General features: G+C 57.3%; 3 protein-coding genes across 4 annotated transcripts in view; all 3 read left to right on the top strand.

The window, feature by feature from the left end:
* FLNC (filamin C) overlaps positions 1-4,885 on the top strand; it is a 27,485-nt gene extending 22,600 nt beyond the window's left edge. For both annotated transcript variants that reach the window (XM_006771392.2, XM_006771391.2), the window contains 9 exons: positions 30-272; positions 436-705; positions 804-941; positions 1,222-1,337; positions 2,012-2,144; positions 2,240-2,416; positions 2,602-2,820; positions 3,685-3,894; positions 4,013-4,885. In XM_006771392.2, coding sequence (XP_006771455.1) covers positions 30-272; positions 436-705; positions 804-941; positions 1,222-1,337; positions 2,012-2,144; positions 2,240-2,416; positions 2,602-2,820; positions 3,685-3,894; positions 4,013-4,200 — 1,694 coding nt within the window. In that variant the 3' untranslated portion in view covers positions 4,201-4,885. The remainder of the gene's footprint in view (positions 1-29; positions 273-435; positions 706-803; positions 942-1,221; positions 1,338-2,011; positions 2,145-2,239; positions 2,417-2,601; positions 2,821-3,684; positions 3,895-4,012) is intronic.
* A 3,953-nt stretch (positions 4,886-8,838) lies between these two features.
* ATP6V1F (ATPase, H+ transporting, lysosomal 14kDa, V1 subunit F) lies at positions 8,839-11,934 on the top strand. The gene is made up of 2 exons (XM_006771390.2): positions 8,839-9,084; positions 11,469-11,934. The coding sequence occupies exons 1-2, from the start codon at positions 8,927-8,929 to the stop codon at positions 11,668-11,670; spliced, it is 360 nt and encodes a 119-aa protein (XP_006771453.1). The 5' UTR covers positions 8,839-8,926; the 3' UTR covers positions 11,671-11,934.
* Positions 11,935-12,029: 95 nt separating this feature from the next.
* Positions 12,030-15,066, top strand: LOC107184332. The gene is made up of 2 exons (XM_015568893.1): positions 12,030-12,903; positions 14,583-15,066. Exons 1-2 carry the CDS (start codon positions 12,483-12,485, stop codon positions 14,690-14,692), a joined length of 531 nt encoding a protein of 176 aa, XP_015424379.1. The 5' UTR covers positions 12,030-12,482; the 3' UTR covers positions 14,693-15,066.
* The last annotated feature ends 1,720 nt before the right edge of the window (positions 15,067-16,786 follow it).

Genomic DNA, 16,786 nt, shown 5'->3' with positions numbered 1-16,786 from the left:
CCCCACCCCCACCCCCGTATGTCCCACAGGGAACTGGTTCCAGATGGTGTCTGCCCAGGAGCGCCTGACACGCACCTTCACACGCAGCAGCCACACGTACACCCGCACAGAGCGCACGGAAATCAGCAAGACGCGGGGTGGGGAGACCAAGCGTGAAGTGCGGGTGGAGGAGTCCACCCAAGTCGGTGGAGACCCCTTCCCTGCCGTCTTCGGGGACTTCCTGGGCCGGGAGCGCCTGGGCTCCTTTGGCAGCATCACCAGGCAGCAGGAGGGTGAGCAGGCCTGCGAGGCCGGGCCTTTGTCCCTGGGGACCAGAGGGGTGCGGACGGCCAGCCAGGGCTGGTCTGAGTGGAGGCGGGGGTCTTACTGAGGAGGGCAGGCAGATCCAGGGCCAGGAGCAGCCCGTGTCGCTCTGACCATCCCCGCCCTCTGCAGGGGAGGCCAGCTCTCAGGACATGACGGCACAGGTGACCAGCCCTTCCGGGAAGATAGAAGCCGCAGAGATCGTCGAGGGGGAGAACAGCGCGTACAGCGTGCGCTTCGTGCCCCAGGAGATGGGGCCCCACACAGTCACCGTCAAGTACCGCGGCCAGCACGTGCCCGGCAGCCCCTTTCAGTTCACTGTGGGGCCACTGGGTGAAGGTGGTGCCCATAAGGTGCGAGCCGGAGGCACTGGGCTGGAGCGAGGAGTGGCCAGCGTGCCAGGTGAGGGGCAGGTGGCCAGGAGGGGAGACGGGGGCAAGGCAGCCGGCAGGATGGGTGATGGTGCTGACGGGCCACTCCCGCCCCGCTTCCACCTCCAGCGGAGTTCAGCATCTGGACCCGAGAAGCAGGCGCCGGGGGCCTGTCCATTGCGGTGGAGGGTCCCAGCAAGGCCGAGATTGCGTTTGAGGACCGCAAAGATGGCTCCTGCGGCGTCTCCTATGTTGTCCAAGAACCAGGTGGGTGCCCATGATGGTTGGGGGCTGGGCCTGCCTGACCTCCCAGACTGAGCTTCTGCTCACTGATCAGGCAGATGGTTGGGGCTACAGAACTGACTCTCCGCCTGCACCCCTGGCTCTCCCTGCCCCACTTCACCTCCCTCCACCCCACACCCCTGGGAATGCGTGTCTGTCTCCAGAGCTGAGCCCTGACCCAAAAGCCTGTCCTGGGATGAGGCTGGGGTGGCTCCTCCCCTGTTGCCGATTCTGGGGCCTGTGCTGACGAGCTTCCCCTCCCCAGGTGACTATGAGGTCTCCATCAAGTTCAACGATGAGCACATCCCAGACAGCCCCTTTGTGGTGCCCGTGGCCTCCCTGTCGGATGATGCTCGACGCCTCACTGTCACCAGCCTCCAGGTGTGTGTCCGGGGGTAGGGCCCTCCGCCACCTGAGAGATGGGCAGGAGTCAAGTGTGGGGGCCCACGGCCAGGGCTTTAGCAGCAGAGCACTGGCCTGGATGAGCCAGTCAGACAGGCATTCCCTCTCTCCCAGTCTGTACAGCAGGGGGTCCTAGGCCCGCTTCTAGTTGCCGCTAAGGGTACTCTTCAGGAGCCCCTGTGCCTCTCCTCGTGGCTCCCTGTAGAACTGGACTCCATGTCCCACCCCATCTTCTCCTTCCGATTGGCCCACCTCCCCTGGGGAGGGACCTCAGGCTAGTCCAGCTCACTCTGTTCCATCATCTGAGCTACTGCGTGCTCGCAGTCCACACAGCACTGGCTTCTGTGCCATCAGGCCCACTTTAGAGGTCTGGATCTCACCCCGTCAGCCAGGACAGGGCACATCACCTCTCACCCTCCACTGTGCCCAGCACAGCCAGCTGGCCCCAGCTCCTGGCAGGTGGATCTGAGGACACAGATGCCCCTGCCTCCCATCTCAGCCTTGTCGAGAGCCTCCCTGAGCTGGGCCAGCAGCAGGGGCCTGGCTGGGATGGGAGGTGGAGCCTCTGGACCAGGGCAGAGTGAGAGCAGTACCAGGCTGCGGAGCACGCCAGGCCCTCCCAGGAGTCTGAGCATCCTCTGTGGTCTCTGCAGGAGACGGGGCTCAAGGTGAACCAGCCAGCGTCCTTTGCAGTGCAGCTGAATGGTGCTCGGGGCGTGATCGATGCCAAGGTGCACACGCCCTCGGGGGCGGTGGAGGAGTGCTACGTCTCTGAGCTCGACAGCGGTGAGCCGGCCCTGCCCTCGCCACTCCTGCCAGGCCAGGGCCTTCTGGGAGGAAGGGAAGAACAAATGCTCACCCACTAACCCTCTGCCCCACAGACAAGCACACCATCCGCTTCATCCCCCATGAGAATGGTGTCCACTCCATTGATGTCAAGTTCAACGGTGCACACATCCCTGGCAGCCCCTTCAAGATCCGTGTTGGGGAGCAGAGCCAGGCAGGGGACCCGGGCTTGGTGTCAGCCTATGGGCCTGGGCTCGAAGGAGGCACCACAGGTGAGTCCCTCGGGCTGGGGCGGAAGGGTGAATATTGGGGTGCTCAGCCTCTAGTTCCATATTGTCCTGCCCTGACACAGGGGCAGTGCTAATGAGGCCTGATCTGGGGAGCCTGGGGTGGGGCCCGTCCCAGCTCTGGGCCCCAAGGCCTCCCTGCTTACAGCCTGTCTACCCCTGGCCCCCAGGTGTTTCATCAGAGTTCATCGTCAACACTATGAATGCGGGCTCGGGTGCTTTGTCCGTCACCATTGACGGCCCCTCCAAGGTGCAGCTGGACTGTCGGGAGTGTCCTGAGGGTCACGTGGTCACTTACACTCCCATGGCCCCTGGCAACTACCTCATTGCCATCAAATACGGTGGTCCCCAGCACATTGTGGGCAGCCCCTTCAAGGCCAAAGTCACAGGTGAGTGCTCTGGGCAGGGGAGGGGAGGGGAGGTCCCTCCAGCCCGAACTGCAGCCCAGCCCACCCTGGATGGCTCCAATGGCCATTCACATCAGGGTCATAGTCTGCCCCAAACACCACGATAAGGTTACCAGGAAGAAGAGGGGCCTGGCTTTACACAGCACACCATTCTCCATATTCTCCATGTGGCGTCCTATAGAATCATTGTTAAAAATCAAATCCTTCCTCTTTATTCTTGCCCATCACTGGTTTAATCTCCTCCCTAGGTGGCTCCCCACACATTAACTTTCTTCCCTCCTGGCTTCAAAACACTTAAGAGCCCGGCTAGCGTGGCTCAGTGGTTGAGTGCTGACCTATGAACCAGGAGGTCATGGTTCGATTCGATTCCTGGTCAGAGGACATGTCCGGGTTGCAGACTAGATCCCCAGTAGGGGGCATGCAGGAGGCAGCTGATCAGTGATTCTCCCTCATCATTGATGTTTTTGTCTCTCTGTGAAATCAATAAAAACATATATTAAAAAATAAAAAAAAACACAGAGCTCAGCAGATATTTAGCAAGCTCTCCTTTTGGAAGCCACGTGTTCCTTTTTAGGGCAAGACTCTCACCCTGTGACTTGAGTCCCCAGACAAAGCCCAGAAGGGCAAGGCACAGAGCCACCAGAGGCCCAGACCTCGGGGTACACCTGCCACGGCAACCATAGCCCAGCTCCCCTGTAATGGGTTGTTGCTCCAAGGGTGCTGCAGCCGAGGAAAGGAGTGTGGCCATGACCCTGAGTCCCACGGGTGGTCAGTGCCGGCCGCGGGCCTGCTGCCTGGAGAAGAGCAGGCCTCTGAGCTCTCATGGCTGTCCCGCTCTGCCCTCAGGTCCCCGGCTGTCTGGAGGCCACAGCCTTCACGAAACATCCACGGTTCTGGTGGAAACGGTGACCAAGTCGTCCTCCAGCCGGGGCTCCAGCTACAGCTCCATCCCCAAGTTCTCCTCGGATGCCAGCAAGGTGGTGACACGGGGCCCCGGGCTGTCCCAGGCCTTTGTGGGCCAGAAGAACTCCTTCACTGTGGACTGCAGCAAAGCAGGCATGCTGGGGGGAAATGGGGGCCTCCCAGCGTGGGTGACGGGGCAGGAATCGGGGAGCGGGGCTGCTGTGGACAAGGGTCCCTGGTGTGAGCCCACCCTTCCTGCCTCCCTCTCCAGGCACCAACATGATGATGGTGGGCGTGCATGGGCCCAAGACCCCCTGTGAGGAGGTATACGTGAAGCACATGGGCAACCGGGTATACAACGTCACCTACACCGTCAAGGAGAAAGGGGACTACATCCTCATCGTCAAGTGGGGCGACGAAAGTGTCCCCGGAAGCCCCTTCAAAGTCAACGTGCCCTGAATCACAGACGTGCCTCCCCCAGCCTCAGCCCTCACCTCCGGCCAGACACACACTCACATACACACACACAGATGGGTCACGCCCAGACGCACACGTGCACAATCAGACACCACACACACCTGCCTTGAAGTGAGAAATGATGGCACTGCCCCTCCAGCCCGCTGAACCCCCAGGGGCTGGAGGCCTTGTCTGTCTCAGGACAGCATCCCTCCCCTTGAATGTGACATGAGGGCGGACTGGGGGTTCAGAGAAGCCCTGAGTTTTCTGGTGGGTCTGAGGCCAGTGGGGGAAGACATGTTTGGGGGTGTCTGCATGTGTGAGAGAGGGCACCCTCAAACCTCACTGCTGGCCAGGCCTCCTTGCACTGAGGAGTGCATCTGGCCGCTCTGGTGGCCACAACCCAGAGTGTGAAGGACTTGGAAAAGCACAATCGTCGGAGAAAAGGACCCAGAGCCAGCGGCAACGTTGGCACATGGCCTGGCTTAGGGCGGTGTATATCCCAGCCAGGCTTCCGGGGGACAATTTCTCTCTCTCTCTTTTTTTATGGTTGCACAGCTCTGCCCCATGGGGGGCCTTTTTTACACACTGCGGGGCCCAGCTTTCTGGGGGACTTTTGCACATGTCATGTGGCTCAGCTGGGAGCCGCTTAGGTGGAAAACTCCGAATAAAGTGCGGCCTATCGCAGTCTCGGCTGTCTGTTCCTTGTGCGAGTGCTTTCCATGCTGGCCACCTTCTGGCCCACTGACACGAATTCAGGCCCCAGGGAGGCAGAGACCAGCTGGCTGTCCCCTGGAGGCCCGACCCAGGCGCAGGGGAAGGGCCTGGGGCAGGGGCCACCCTTCTGGGCCATCAATCTGGTGAAGTCTGGGATGTTGGCAGAAAGAACCAGGGACGGGGGAGGGGTAGTTAAGGATATGGGATCGGTCCTCAGATTCCTGGAGAGCTGGTGGGTGGGAGAGGGAGGTGGACACTGTTCTAGAAGACTGTCCTGGGACCGCTGGGAGGCCAACTGCTATCCACCCCGATCTCAAGGATGTTCTCCAAATTAGGGCCTTAAAACATGAGCACTGACTCAAACAGGAATGCTCTCATCCAGCAGGCAGGCAGAACCAGACGCAAAGCCCAGGACCTTTACTCCAGCCAGGTCCTCCCCCCGAACCAAGCTCTTAGCTTCCCTCCCCTGATCCACCAGCCTCTCCCTGGCCCACAGCCTCTCCCTGGGCCAGAGCCTCTCCCTGGGCCAGAGCCTCTCCCTGACCCACCAGCCTCTCCCTGGGCCAGAGCCTCTCCCTGACCCACCAGCCTCTCCCTGGCCTCCCTGGCCCACAGCCTTTCACTAGCCTCCCTGACCCACCAGCCTCTCACTGGCCTCTCTGGGCTACCAGCCTCTTTGGTAGTCTCCCTGATGCTACTGGCTGCCTCCAACCGGCTCTCCACATTGCAGCCAGAGGGTCACATTAAAGGGATTATGACCCTCTCCAATTCAGGGCCCCTCTGCGACTCCCTCCTGCTCCAAGCTAATGTCTATTCTCCCTAACAAGGCCTCCAGGCTCAGGTCCAGCTTCCCTACCCATTCCTTCCAGAAGCCCCCTGACTCGGGCACTGTGCTCATTCCCCACTGCACCCTCCAGCTTCAACCCCTTTCACAGCCTCTAGTTCCCCAGGCCCCGTGCTGCAGTGTGGGCCTCTGGCAGGAAACAACCTTGCCTCTCCACCCTCTTCATTTTCCTATCCAACAGGAAGCTTTTATGGACAGGCTCCCAGCACCCATACTCCCTGGGATGTGTCTCTAGCTGCATTTAGTATCTGCTCTGTGGCCATGTATCTACCTTCCCCACCACACTGAGCTCCCCGACCCTGGCAGGTCTGACACAGACAGATGTGATGAATGAATAAATGAACAAGCATCTGAGCAGCCAGGGGGCAAAGAAGCATTTCACGCAATAGACTCCCCAATTCTTAGACCCATTCCTAGACATTTCAGCACATGCTGGTGGGTCAACTCCAAAGCCCCCTCCTCACCTTGTCACTCAGTAGCCTGCCTCCTTGCTCCTCTTTAAGTTTCTTCTTTTCCTTCGCCCTCCCTCATTCATTCTAACCTCTTTCTGTGTGTCTGCCCCCCTGCCTGGGACATTTTCCCCTCTCCTCTCAATCCTGAGGGAGCTCCCTGAAGACAGAAATTGTATTTTATCAATCTTGTGTCCGCAGCCTCTTTGAGGCCACATTTGATAAATGCCAGTTGAATGAGGGAGTGTGAGATGAATGTGACCAGCCCAGCTCCATGCTTTATCTGATAGACCCACTAAGGTGGGATCTGTTCTCTTAAGGATCCACACACTCCTGGCCATTAAGGGCCAGTTCTGTGCCAGGCACTGAGTCAGATGTTTCCACACACACCGCTTCTCGCGCCTAGCTCTCCCTCCGCCTCACCCCCAGATGTGGGTGTGTTCCTGCATGAGCTGCTGTCCTCCTCTTGCGTACTGAGGGGTTTATAGACATCCAGCCCAGCTGCTTTCTCTGAGCCCAACACAGTATGGCCCTGGGTGCTGAGCACTTATGGGCTCCATCTCAATCCTAACAGCCTATGAGGTGGGCATGCTGTTATCTGAAGAAACCAAGGCCCTGAGAATGGTGGTTATGAACCCAAAATCATACTTCTAGGTAGCAGGGCAGAGATTCAAACCAGGTGTTTCCAAATCCCCAGCCTATCACTAAACAAATAGACAGTAGAGCAGACAATCTGGATGTTAAGTGCTCTAAACTTGCAAACACCATGCCAGGCTCCATGCCAGACGCCTGTTTGTTAAAAGAGCCGAGGAAAGGCCTCGCCTAGCTCTCCCTCCGCCTCACCCCCAGATGTGGGTGTGTTCCTGCATGAGCTGCTGTCCTCCTCTTGCGTACTGAGGGGTTTATAGACATCCAGCCCAGCTGCTTTCTCTGAGCCCAACACAGTATGGCCCTGGGTGCTGAGCACTTATGGGCTCCATCTCAATCCTAACAGCCTATGAGGTGGGCATGCTGTTATCTGAAGAAACCAAGGCCCTGAGAATGGTGGTTATGAACCCAAAATCATACTTCTAGGTAGCAGGGCAGAGATTCAAACCAGGTGTTTCCAAATCCCCAGCCTATTACTAAACAAATAACCAGTAGACCAGACAATCTGGATGTTAAGTGCTCTAAACTTCCAAACACCATGCCAGGCTCCATGCCAGGCGCCTGTTTGTTAAAAGAGCCGAGGAAAGACCTCGCTGGGTGGCTCAGTTGGTTGGAGCATCGTCCCTTACACTACAGTTGTGGGTTCGATTCCTGGTCAGGGTGCATTTAGAAGGCAACCAATTTAAGTTTTTCTCGCACATCAATGCTTCTCTCTCTGAACCCCTTCTCTCTAGAAATCAATAAAAACATATCCCCAGGTGAGAATTATAAAAAAGAAAAAGGGAGGAGGAAAGAGAGGACTTCTCTTCAGCATGTTCATCTCACAAACTTCACTCGAATATTATTTTCCTATCCATCTAGCTGCACAGGCCAGAAGCCTGGAAGTCCCCTGGGTTTCTCACTCCCCAAACACATCCAACCCAGCCCAGATTCTTTTTAAAAAATATGTTTTTATTGATTTCAGAGAGGAAGGGAGAGGAAGAAAGATAGAAACATCAATGATAAGAGGTTATCATTGATCGGCTGCCTCCTGCACGCCCCCTACTGGGGACGGAGCCTGCAACCCGGGCATGTGCCCTTGACCAAAATTGAACCCAGGACCCTTGAGTCCGCAGGCTGGTGCTCTATCCACTGAGCCAAACCGGCTAGGGCTTGTCCATATTTTTTATCTTTTATTGGAGGCACTAAGCCTTTGCACAGGCTGTTCCTCTTTCCTAGAACACCCACTTGTAGTAATTTCTATCCCCTTCATCCTAATGGTGACCTTTTGAGCGCCCCCTGCTCCCATGGGTTAGTTACCTCTGATACTTCCAGGTACTTGTCACATTTTAGCAATTAACACACTGCTTTGCAATGGCCTGTTCACTTGACTGCACCTCACCAGACAGTAACATCATTAACTTGTTCACCCTTTTATTTTATTATTTAAAATATATTTTATTGATTTTTTTTTTACAGAGAGGAAGGGAGAGGGATAGAGAATTAGAAACATCGATGAGAGAGAAACATCGATCAGCTGCCTCCTGTACACCCCCCACTGGGGATGTGCCCGCAGCCAAGGTACATGCCCTTGACCGGAATCGAACCCGGGACCCTTGAGTCCACAGGCCGACGCTCTATCCACTGAGCAAAACCGGCTAGGCCACCCTTTTACTAATTAAACAACCTGTACTCATTGTTAACTATGTGCCCTATGTACACGATGGAGACCCAGACCTTGTCTTGGAGGACAGGAACCGTTTCTTTGGAGATCTCTAGGAGTCTTAACAGCAATATGCCCCACACTTCTGTTGAACCTGGTGCTGAACGTCTTTACGTCCTTACGTCCTTACGTCCTTTGCCAATCCCTGCTGCCGCGCGGACCTCTGGGAATCGTAGTCTCGGGATTCGAGCCTCTCTCTCAGTGGCGCAGCCGTGGGAGTTCAGGCCGTTTGGCTGCAGATGCGCATGTGCCGGGAGGCGGGGTGGTGGGACTGCGCATGCCTAGAGGGTGCGACCTGTAGGCGGTGCGCTGTGGAGGCGGGGGCTCGGGGGTTCCAGGCTTTCGCGGCTGAGCCGTCTGTCTGCTAGAATGGCCGGGAGAGGGAAGCTCATTGCGGTGATCGGAGATGAGGACACGGTGACGGGCTTCCTGCTGGGCGGCATCGGGGAGCTGAACAAGAACCGCCACCCTAATTTCCTGGTGGTGGAGAAGGATACCACCGTCAATGAGATCGAAGACACGTTCCGGTACGGTGGCCAGCGAGGCCTGAAAGGGAACCTCTGCTGCCCGCGGGGAGGGCGGGGGTGGCCGGGGCTGGCGGCGCGGGGCTTCCCGACCCAGGCCGAAGCTTAGGCCTGAGGGTCAGAGAGATCGGTCCGCCGACCCTTCGGAGTGGAGGCCTCCGCTCCCCAAATTCCCTTTGGCTGGGGGCTATGTCGGGGTCACGGGCTCCACCTCACATGACCGTGTGTCAAGAAAGGAGTTGGGAACGGAGCTCGTGACGGACGCCGCCCCTCGGTCCCACCTACCCCGCCGAGGTGGCGCTTCCCAGGCCCAGCTCCTCTGCAGGCCTGGCGGGTTCACCCCAAGAGCAGGCTGCGGGCATTGCCAGCGCTCGGCTGGTTGGCGAGTTGACCCCTAAAGGAACCGCACCCCCGGTGAAAACCCAGGCGGCCTCGGGCTCGGGCTTGCTTGTATTTTCAGCTCCCTGCAAGGTCGAGGGCATGATGCCCCCTTAGGGGAAGCTCAGAGATGACAAGGCACATGCGAAAGCCACGTACATGATGGGGGAGAGACAGGGTAGACCTGTGAGCCCCGCGCAAACCTGTCTGCCTCCTGAGCCGGGTCCACAGTCAGCCTGTGCTGTCCCCCCGGCCTGCCTGGGGACTTCCCATTGCCCCGAGCGCAGTGGGCAGCATATCAAGTCCCGGGACCCCCCTCTGCAGGTATGTCCCCAACTTCAGGCCGTGTCCCGGGGACCAGAGCTGAGGAGGCCCCTGTGCTGCCCTTCACCCCTTCCCTGGCCCCTGTCTTGGTTCCCAGGTCCCAGGAGCAAAGCACTCCCACCTGTTTTGCCCTAAACAGCCCGGTCCTGAGCTGCCAGTTGGGACTGGTTCCTGTTGCCTGGGAGTGACCCAAGTTGTCCTGGGAGGACACATTTTGCCTCAGGAACTTGCCATTTTTTTTTTCAACCAAAAGGGACCTCAGAGATCAAGTCTAACGTACCCTAGGGCAGTGATGGCGAACCTTTTGAGCTCGGCGCTGGTGCCGTGTCACATATAGACATTTTTTTGGTATTTGCAACCATAGTAAGAAAAAGACTTATATTTTTGATATTTATTTTATATATTTAAATGCCATTTAACAAAGAAAAATCAACCAAAAAAATGAGTTCGCGTGTCACCTCTGACACGTGTGTCATAGGTTGCCATCACTGCCCTAGGGTCTGGCGCAGAGTAGGTGCTTAGTTGGTAGTTTTTAAATTTTTTTTATTTTATATATAGATATAGATATCCGAGAGGGAGAGGGAGAGAGACATAGAAACATCAATGATGACAGAGAATCATCAATCAACAGCCTCCTGCACACCCCACACTGGGGACCACGCCTGCAACCGCGGGCATGTGCCCAGACTGGGAATCAAACACTGAGCCACGCTGGCCAGGCTATTTTATTTTTAAAAAAAATTTTTTTATTGTTTTTAGAGAGAGAGGATGAGAGTTGGAGAGAAACATCCATGAAAGAGAAACATCCATTGGCTGCCTCCTGCATGCCCCCTACTGGGAACATGTGTGACCTCTTGGTGCATGGAATGACAGTCCACTGAGCCACGCTGCTTGGTGTAAATCGTTTTTTTAAATTATTAATGTTAAATTTATTGGGGTAACATTGGTTAATAACATGATAAAAATTTCAGGTGTACAACTTTATAATACAAGTAAATAGTTTTAATGGAGAAATCAATGAATGAATAGGTGGGTGATCACAAGAAAGGAAGGTCCCAGTGTCAGGTTCCCTCTGTGTGGAAAGTGTGATTCCTTCATTACTCATCTTCCTCTTCTACGCGGTGTTCCTAGCTCATGCCCAACTTCCCCAATGATCCATCCTGCCCGCATCAGCATAGACCTTGAGGCCTTGAGTGGTCTTATCAACCCCCTTTTTAAAAGTTTAATTTGTTTTACTTTGAAAAGTTAATTGTCCGTGCGGTTTGCAAATTAATACTTAAAAGGTATACACATTAGAAGTCTCATTCTCATCCCTGTCCTTTTCACCTCATTATCCCTGTGCATACCCACTGAGCTTCTTCCCACTCTTTCTTTGCGAGCGCAAAGGGGCAGACACGTCTGTTATCCTCTCCCTCTCTCACACAAAGGCAGCACGCGGAATACACTGCACCGAACCTGCATGGCCAGTGCACTTGGAGCCTTCTCAGCAGGGGAGGCAGAAGCCAGCCCTGACCACCATGACCCTGTTTCTAAATGAAATTCATTCTGGAGAGGATGGAGAGTTTAGTGTAGCAACCTTTACCCTTGTCTTCTGTGCTCCCTGGAAGAAGCCCATACCCCCTTGCAGCCAAGCCCACCAACTCGGAGTAGGCTGCCCTGGACTCCCGTCTCATCTCTCCCAACAGGCAGTTTCTAAACCGGGATGACATCGGCATCATCCTCATCAACCAGTACATCGCAGAGATGGTGCGGCATGCGCTTGACGCCCACCAGCGCTCCATTCCGGCCGTTCTTGAGATCCCATCCAAGGAGCACCCCTACGATGCGGCCAAGGACTCCATCCTACGCAGGGCCAGGGGCATGTTCACAGCCGAAGACCTGCGCTAAGGCACTCCCCACTCCCCTACTACCTCTCCCTGCTTGCCATCAGCCCCTCTCTAAGTTTTGAGCCTCTGATTTCTGATTCCCTGCCCCTTCCCACTCCACTGAGAGGTTAAATGAGGTGCTTCCACGTTGCTGGGGCTCTGTCAGTAAAATTAAGGCTGGTTGTTAGGGAACAGGAAACCTGATTGTCTTCTCTCTCCACTACCTCTCCCCTGTGCTGTTATAGTGTCATTGTTGATGTTAAATTAAAATAATGTTCTCTCCAAACCAAGCTGGATGCCAGAAAGGATACATGTGGGATGATGCTCTTGGAGGGATTAGATGGGCAGAGCTGGAAAAGGTTCTGCCAGACATCAAAGCAGAGAGAAGGTGGATAGGAAGGTTGTGCCAGGAGGCCATAACTCAAAGACTGGTCCTCTGAATCAAAGACGACCAGCTCTGGCAGGGAGGATGGGAGGAGACGAGCCCAGACCCCTGGCTCCCCAACTTTAGTCTGTATTGGCTGGGGGGACCTGACCCAAGGCTGGAAGCAGAAAGCACAGGAAACCTGGAAGCCTGGAATGCTAGCCTGGGCCTGGGTCCTGCAAAATTTTCGGGATCAAGGCTCTTAGCCAGAGGGCCTGGCCCGAGGCTGCCCCAGGGAGTGAGGCATGTGAGGTCTGCTGAGGGCATGGCAAGTAGAACCCTGGCCCTGTGTGAGGTGAGGCTTGGTTGCCTGGTGACTGTCCCGGGCCAGCCACCTGCTGTCAAAAGGACTCTGTTTGCTGTGCTCTCCCCTCAGCTGCACTCACCCTGGTACCTCTCCTCTTGCCACCATGTCACGGAGACTCAACATAGATTCTGTGCAGCAGAACTTCTGGAAGGAGGAACTTACGAGGGAGCAGAAGTTGCGATGTGAATGGTACCTCAAGTATGGGTCGATGGTGAAGGCCAAGCAGAAGGCTATGGCTGCAAACCGTCTACCCCTCAAACTGCCCACACTGTACCCCAAAACCCCACTCTCACCCCCACCTGCCCCCAAAGCAGTCCCTTCCAGAGTCCCCTGCCCTGCCCTGGAGGCTCCTCAGGAGTCAGAAATGTACCCAGTACTGCCTGCCACTCGGGCCCTGCTGTATGAAGGCATCTCCCACGACTCCCAGGGGCGCTGGTGCTATCTCAACACCCGAAAACTGGACGTGCCAGAGAAGCGCTACCTCTTCCCCATCACCACCAACTTCACATATGGCTGGCAGCTGGGTGAGCCCCAACCTTCTGGAAATTCCCTCACAAACAGGCATCTGTCGGGAGCCAGGCAGCGTGCTGGGCATTAGGCACATGGACACTCCTTTCTGGGGTGTCCACAAGAGCAAGAAAATGAGCAGGAGGTGGTCCCGTTGGGACCAGGGAGTGACGGGGTGTGTGCTGCTTTAGAAGGGATTGTGAGGAAATGCCTGACTGGGCATCTAAATGACAGAAGAGTTTGGGATGTATTCCAAATGTGAGGGGAAGTCAGTGGAGGGTTTTAAGCAGGTAAGTACATTGATTTATCTTTAAAAATCACTCTTAACTGTATGCAGTGGCTTTTCCAGGGGAAAGCGTAGATTGGCAGATGCGTTAGGCAGCTACTTTGAGCTTTCTTGGCCTGAGATGATAGCTTGGGCCAGGGCAGCTAGCAGAACTGAAATATATTCAGTTTGGGAGGAAGAATACATGAAACTTTCTGTAATACATGGATTGAATGAGAGAAAAGAACGCACTGATGACAGCCAGGTGTTTGGTGAAGCCGCTAGGAGAGGAGCAGGACTGGAGGGCGTGTGAAGACGGGTCAGCGCTGGCCATTGCGGGAGGTCAGTGAGGCTGGGTGTGCGAGTTGTCCTCTGGAGCCAGGCGAGAGCTGAAGATGTGAATTTGGAGTCATCAGAAAATAGGTGCTCTTTAAAACCCTGAGATGGGTTGAGCTCGCCCAGGGAACTCCAGATTCTGGGGTCTGACAGGAGGAGAGGCAGGGGGCACAGGGGGAGGGAGATGGTGTGGGTGTCCCTCTGCACTGAGTTCACTTTTTCCTGGAGGCTGAGTCAAGGTCATCAGTAGGGGGAGAGGAGTGGAGGTTGTGATGTAGTTTGAAATGAAGAGTTAAGGTGTGGGAAAGGAGCACGCCGGGGCGGGGCGGGGGGTGCAGGATTGCTGGGTGATGCTGTGTCCCTTTGCTCTCTGCGGTCATGAGTTTCAAATGAACTAAGTTATGTGTCTCCAGCTGCTCTAGTGCCTGTGCAGAACAGGGGATGGTTGGTTGGGGATACACACCGTTTAAAGTTTGACTAAAAAGCCTCCCCTCTTTCCCCAGAGCCCTAAAAGGGAAGTAAAGGGAGCAGTTTCCAACCAGCGCAGGAGGTAGAAAAAAGCCCCAGCTGTCCTAAAGAAGTCTAGCTTTGTCCCTGTGAGCAGGGCGGGGTCCTGCCACCCTTTTCCTGGAGGATTCTGAGGCTGGGGGCAATGATAGCACACAGCGGAATGGCATTCTGCCATCACTGCTGATCCGCCACTAGCCCACTCCATTTCCCCGGAGCCCCCACTCAGAAGCACTATTTATTTATAATATATTTTTATTGACTTCAGAGAGGAAGGGAGGGGGAGAGAGAAACATCAGGGATGAGAGAGAATCATTGATTGGCTGCCTCCTGCACTCCCCCACAGGGGATCAAGCACTCAACCCAGGCATGTGCCCTTGACTGGAATCGAACCTGGGATCCTTCAGTCCGCAGGACGACACTTTACCCACTGAGCCTACCCGGCTAGGGCCGAAGCACTTTTTATTTATTCACGCTTACAAAGTGGATACAATAAGGTCAGATTCCTAAGGCTGGGTAGGCAGAGCTGCCATGTTCTGCGAGTTCCTTTCCCTGGAACCCATTCCTGGCTCTGACATCTTTTCCCAGGCCCCACACTGAAGCAAGAAATGGCCTCCACCAAGATGTGCCGCGTTGACTCGTTCTTCCGCAAGAACGGGGCCTTCTCCTCGCTTGACCCCCGGGACCTGGTCCTCTGACCTGGGCCAGGCGGTGTGCTTGGGGCTGGAGGAAGTCACGCGCCACCTGGTGGTGTGTGAGTCCGGCTTTCCCGGGCTCAGGCTGCGTTCTGGGCCTTTCTGAAACTACCTCTCATCTGCAGGCTGCCCTCTTGTTTTTCCTTCTCCTCCACCTCTTTCATCGTCCCTTTGAAGGCTCAGCAGTGGTTAGAGGGGGTGAGCGCTACCCCCACCCCCCATCCCCCGGGCGCAGGCTCCTCAGCGCCAGGGGGCAGAGTAGCTGCTGGAAGTTCCTGTGTTCCTGGGGAGAGAGTGGCCTGTTACCCCAGATGCCCGGGAAAGGGGACCGCCACCCCCCTACCCCACAAGCCTCTCCCTGCCCCCCTCACCTGGCTCCGAGGGCCCACTGCGCCTGTTCCAGTTGCACTCGCAGGGCACGCCGCTGCCCGCCTTGTCCTGTGTGGTGCCAAGCGCTGAGGGCCCTTGTACCCCAGCCCACGGCTCGATGGAGCCCGCAGGGCACAGCACCAGGTCAGAGCCCCGCCGCCGTTACCCCGCCCCCATCACCATCCCCCAGCTGTGTGGGTGGCAGCTCCAGGGCACTTCGAAGGGGCCCAGGTGGGCCCCCACCCCCTATCCCTGTCTTCTCCCGGGGATCTTGCCTGTGGTGGGAGCTGAGCTGGACGGGGTGGGGGCCCAGAGGGGTGCACCCGGCAGTGGCGGTCTAGGACCTGGAGGGAGAGCCGTCACCGGCGGTGGCCGCCTTCCGTGCCCATCAGCGGGCCCTCCCGCGCAGGATGTACCCAGAGCCGCTGCTGCTCTCGGTCCTGCTGCAGCCGGTGCCTGGCCGCTCTGTGCCCCCCAGCAGCCGCTGCAGGGCGTCTCCTGCTGCGCCGCGCCCACGCCCGCCCAGGCCTTTCCCTGCCCTGCGGTCCGCGCCACGCGGCCTTCGAGGCCTTGGGGGCCGCAGCAGCGCTCCTCCGCCCCTTGAGGGTGCCAGGCACCTCGCCTCGCCCACTGGTTTCTCTGCTGGGCAGGGTCCCCCTGCCGGATCCTGCAGCCCAGGGTACCCCGGGAGGGCTGCGGGGCCCTCCTGCTGCTCAGAGCCCGCGGAGCTCCGCGCTCCTGGGCCCGGGCGAAGGGGAGCCAGCGCCCCCTCCCGGCCGGCCCCCTGCTCCCCCAGGGCCACCGCCGATTCTCGTCTCTGAGGGCTGCGGGTCTTGTCCTGCGTCAGCTCGGCGCTCCTTCCCCGGGCCTGGGCTCTCCCTACCCCGAGGCTGCGGCCTCTGTCCTGCCGGAGACCTGCAGACGTCCCTCCCTCGGGATTCCTCGGAAGTCTTCCTCCTGGGGCGGTGCGGGCGCCTCGCCCTGAGCCACCTCGGGGCTGGTGTGGTCGGGCTCCGCCTCCCGAAGGCGAAGGCTCTTCACTCCCCCTCCTGAGGGCCCTCCTTCCTCAGGCCCTCTGGCCTGTTGCCGTCTTCATCTTGACAGCATCTCACCCTGAGGGGCCTCCCGCCAGACCCACAGAGATCTTGTTTCAGAGCCGGAGTAGCCTCCCCGCTCTGACCCTGGTTTGCCTTCTCTCTCTGACTCTGGGGAACTTCTTGTGCTCCCTGTGGGGGGCTCCCCGTCCCTGATCCTGAGGGTCCCCCTCTCTCTGACTTTGAGGAATCTGAGGAAACTCTGAGGAATCGGAGTTTCTGAAGTTCTGCTCTGTCCTGGTCCCAGCCCCAGCCCAGGCCCTCGGGGGATCCTGGGATAGTGGCAGGCGCTGGGCGGGCAGGCCTGAGGCCCGCAGGCTCTCGGATGATGGTGGAAGGGGGCCTGGGTGGTGGGCTCTGCTGGCCCTCTCTTCCTTCTGGACCAGATTCGGGGAAGGATGCACTTTGTCCTAGGCTGTGAGGGAATCCCTGTGCCAGGGCCCCACCCCCCACCCCCCACCCCAGGGAGCCTGGAGACCCCAGTGGCTGCTCCGTGGCCTCCCTTCCATATGGCCCTTGCCTGACTCCTGCATGTGTTAACCCGTGTTATGTAGTGTAAACGGTGCTTCAGCAATGGTCCCGTCCACCTCGCTATAGGAAGTCGCCCTGTCTCGCCCCAGCAGCCTCTTCCCCG

Source organism: Myotis davidii, unplaced genomic scaffold (assembly GCF_000327345.1).
Source record: "Myotis davidii unplaced genomic scaffold, ASM32734v1 scaffold705, whole genome shotgun sequence".
NCBI classification, from domain to species: Eukaryota; Metazoa; Chordata; class Mammalia; order Chiroptera; family Vespertilionidae; genus Myotis; species Myotis davidii.
This window is presented reverse-complemented; position numbering and strand designations above follow the sequence as displayed.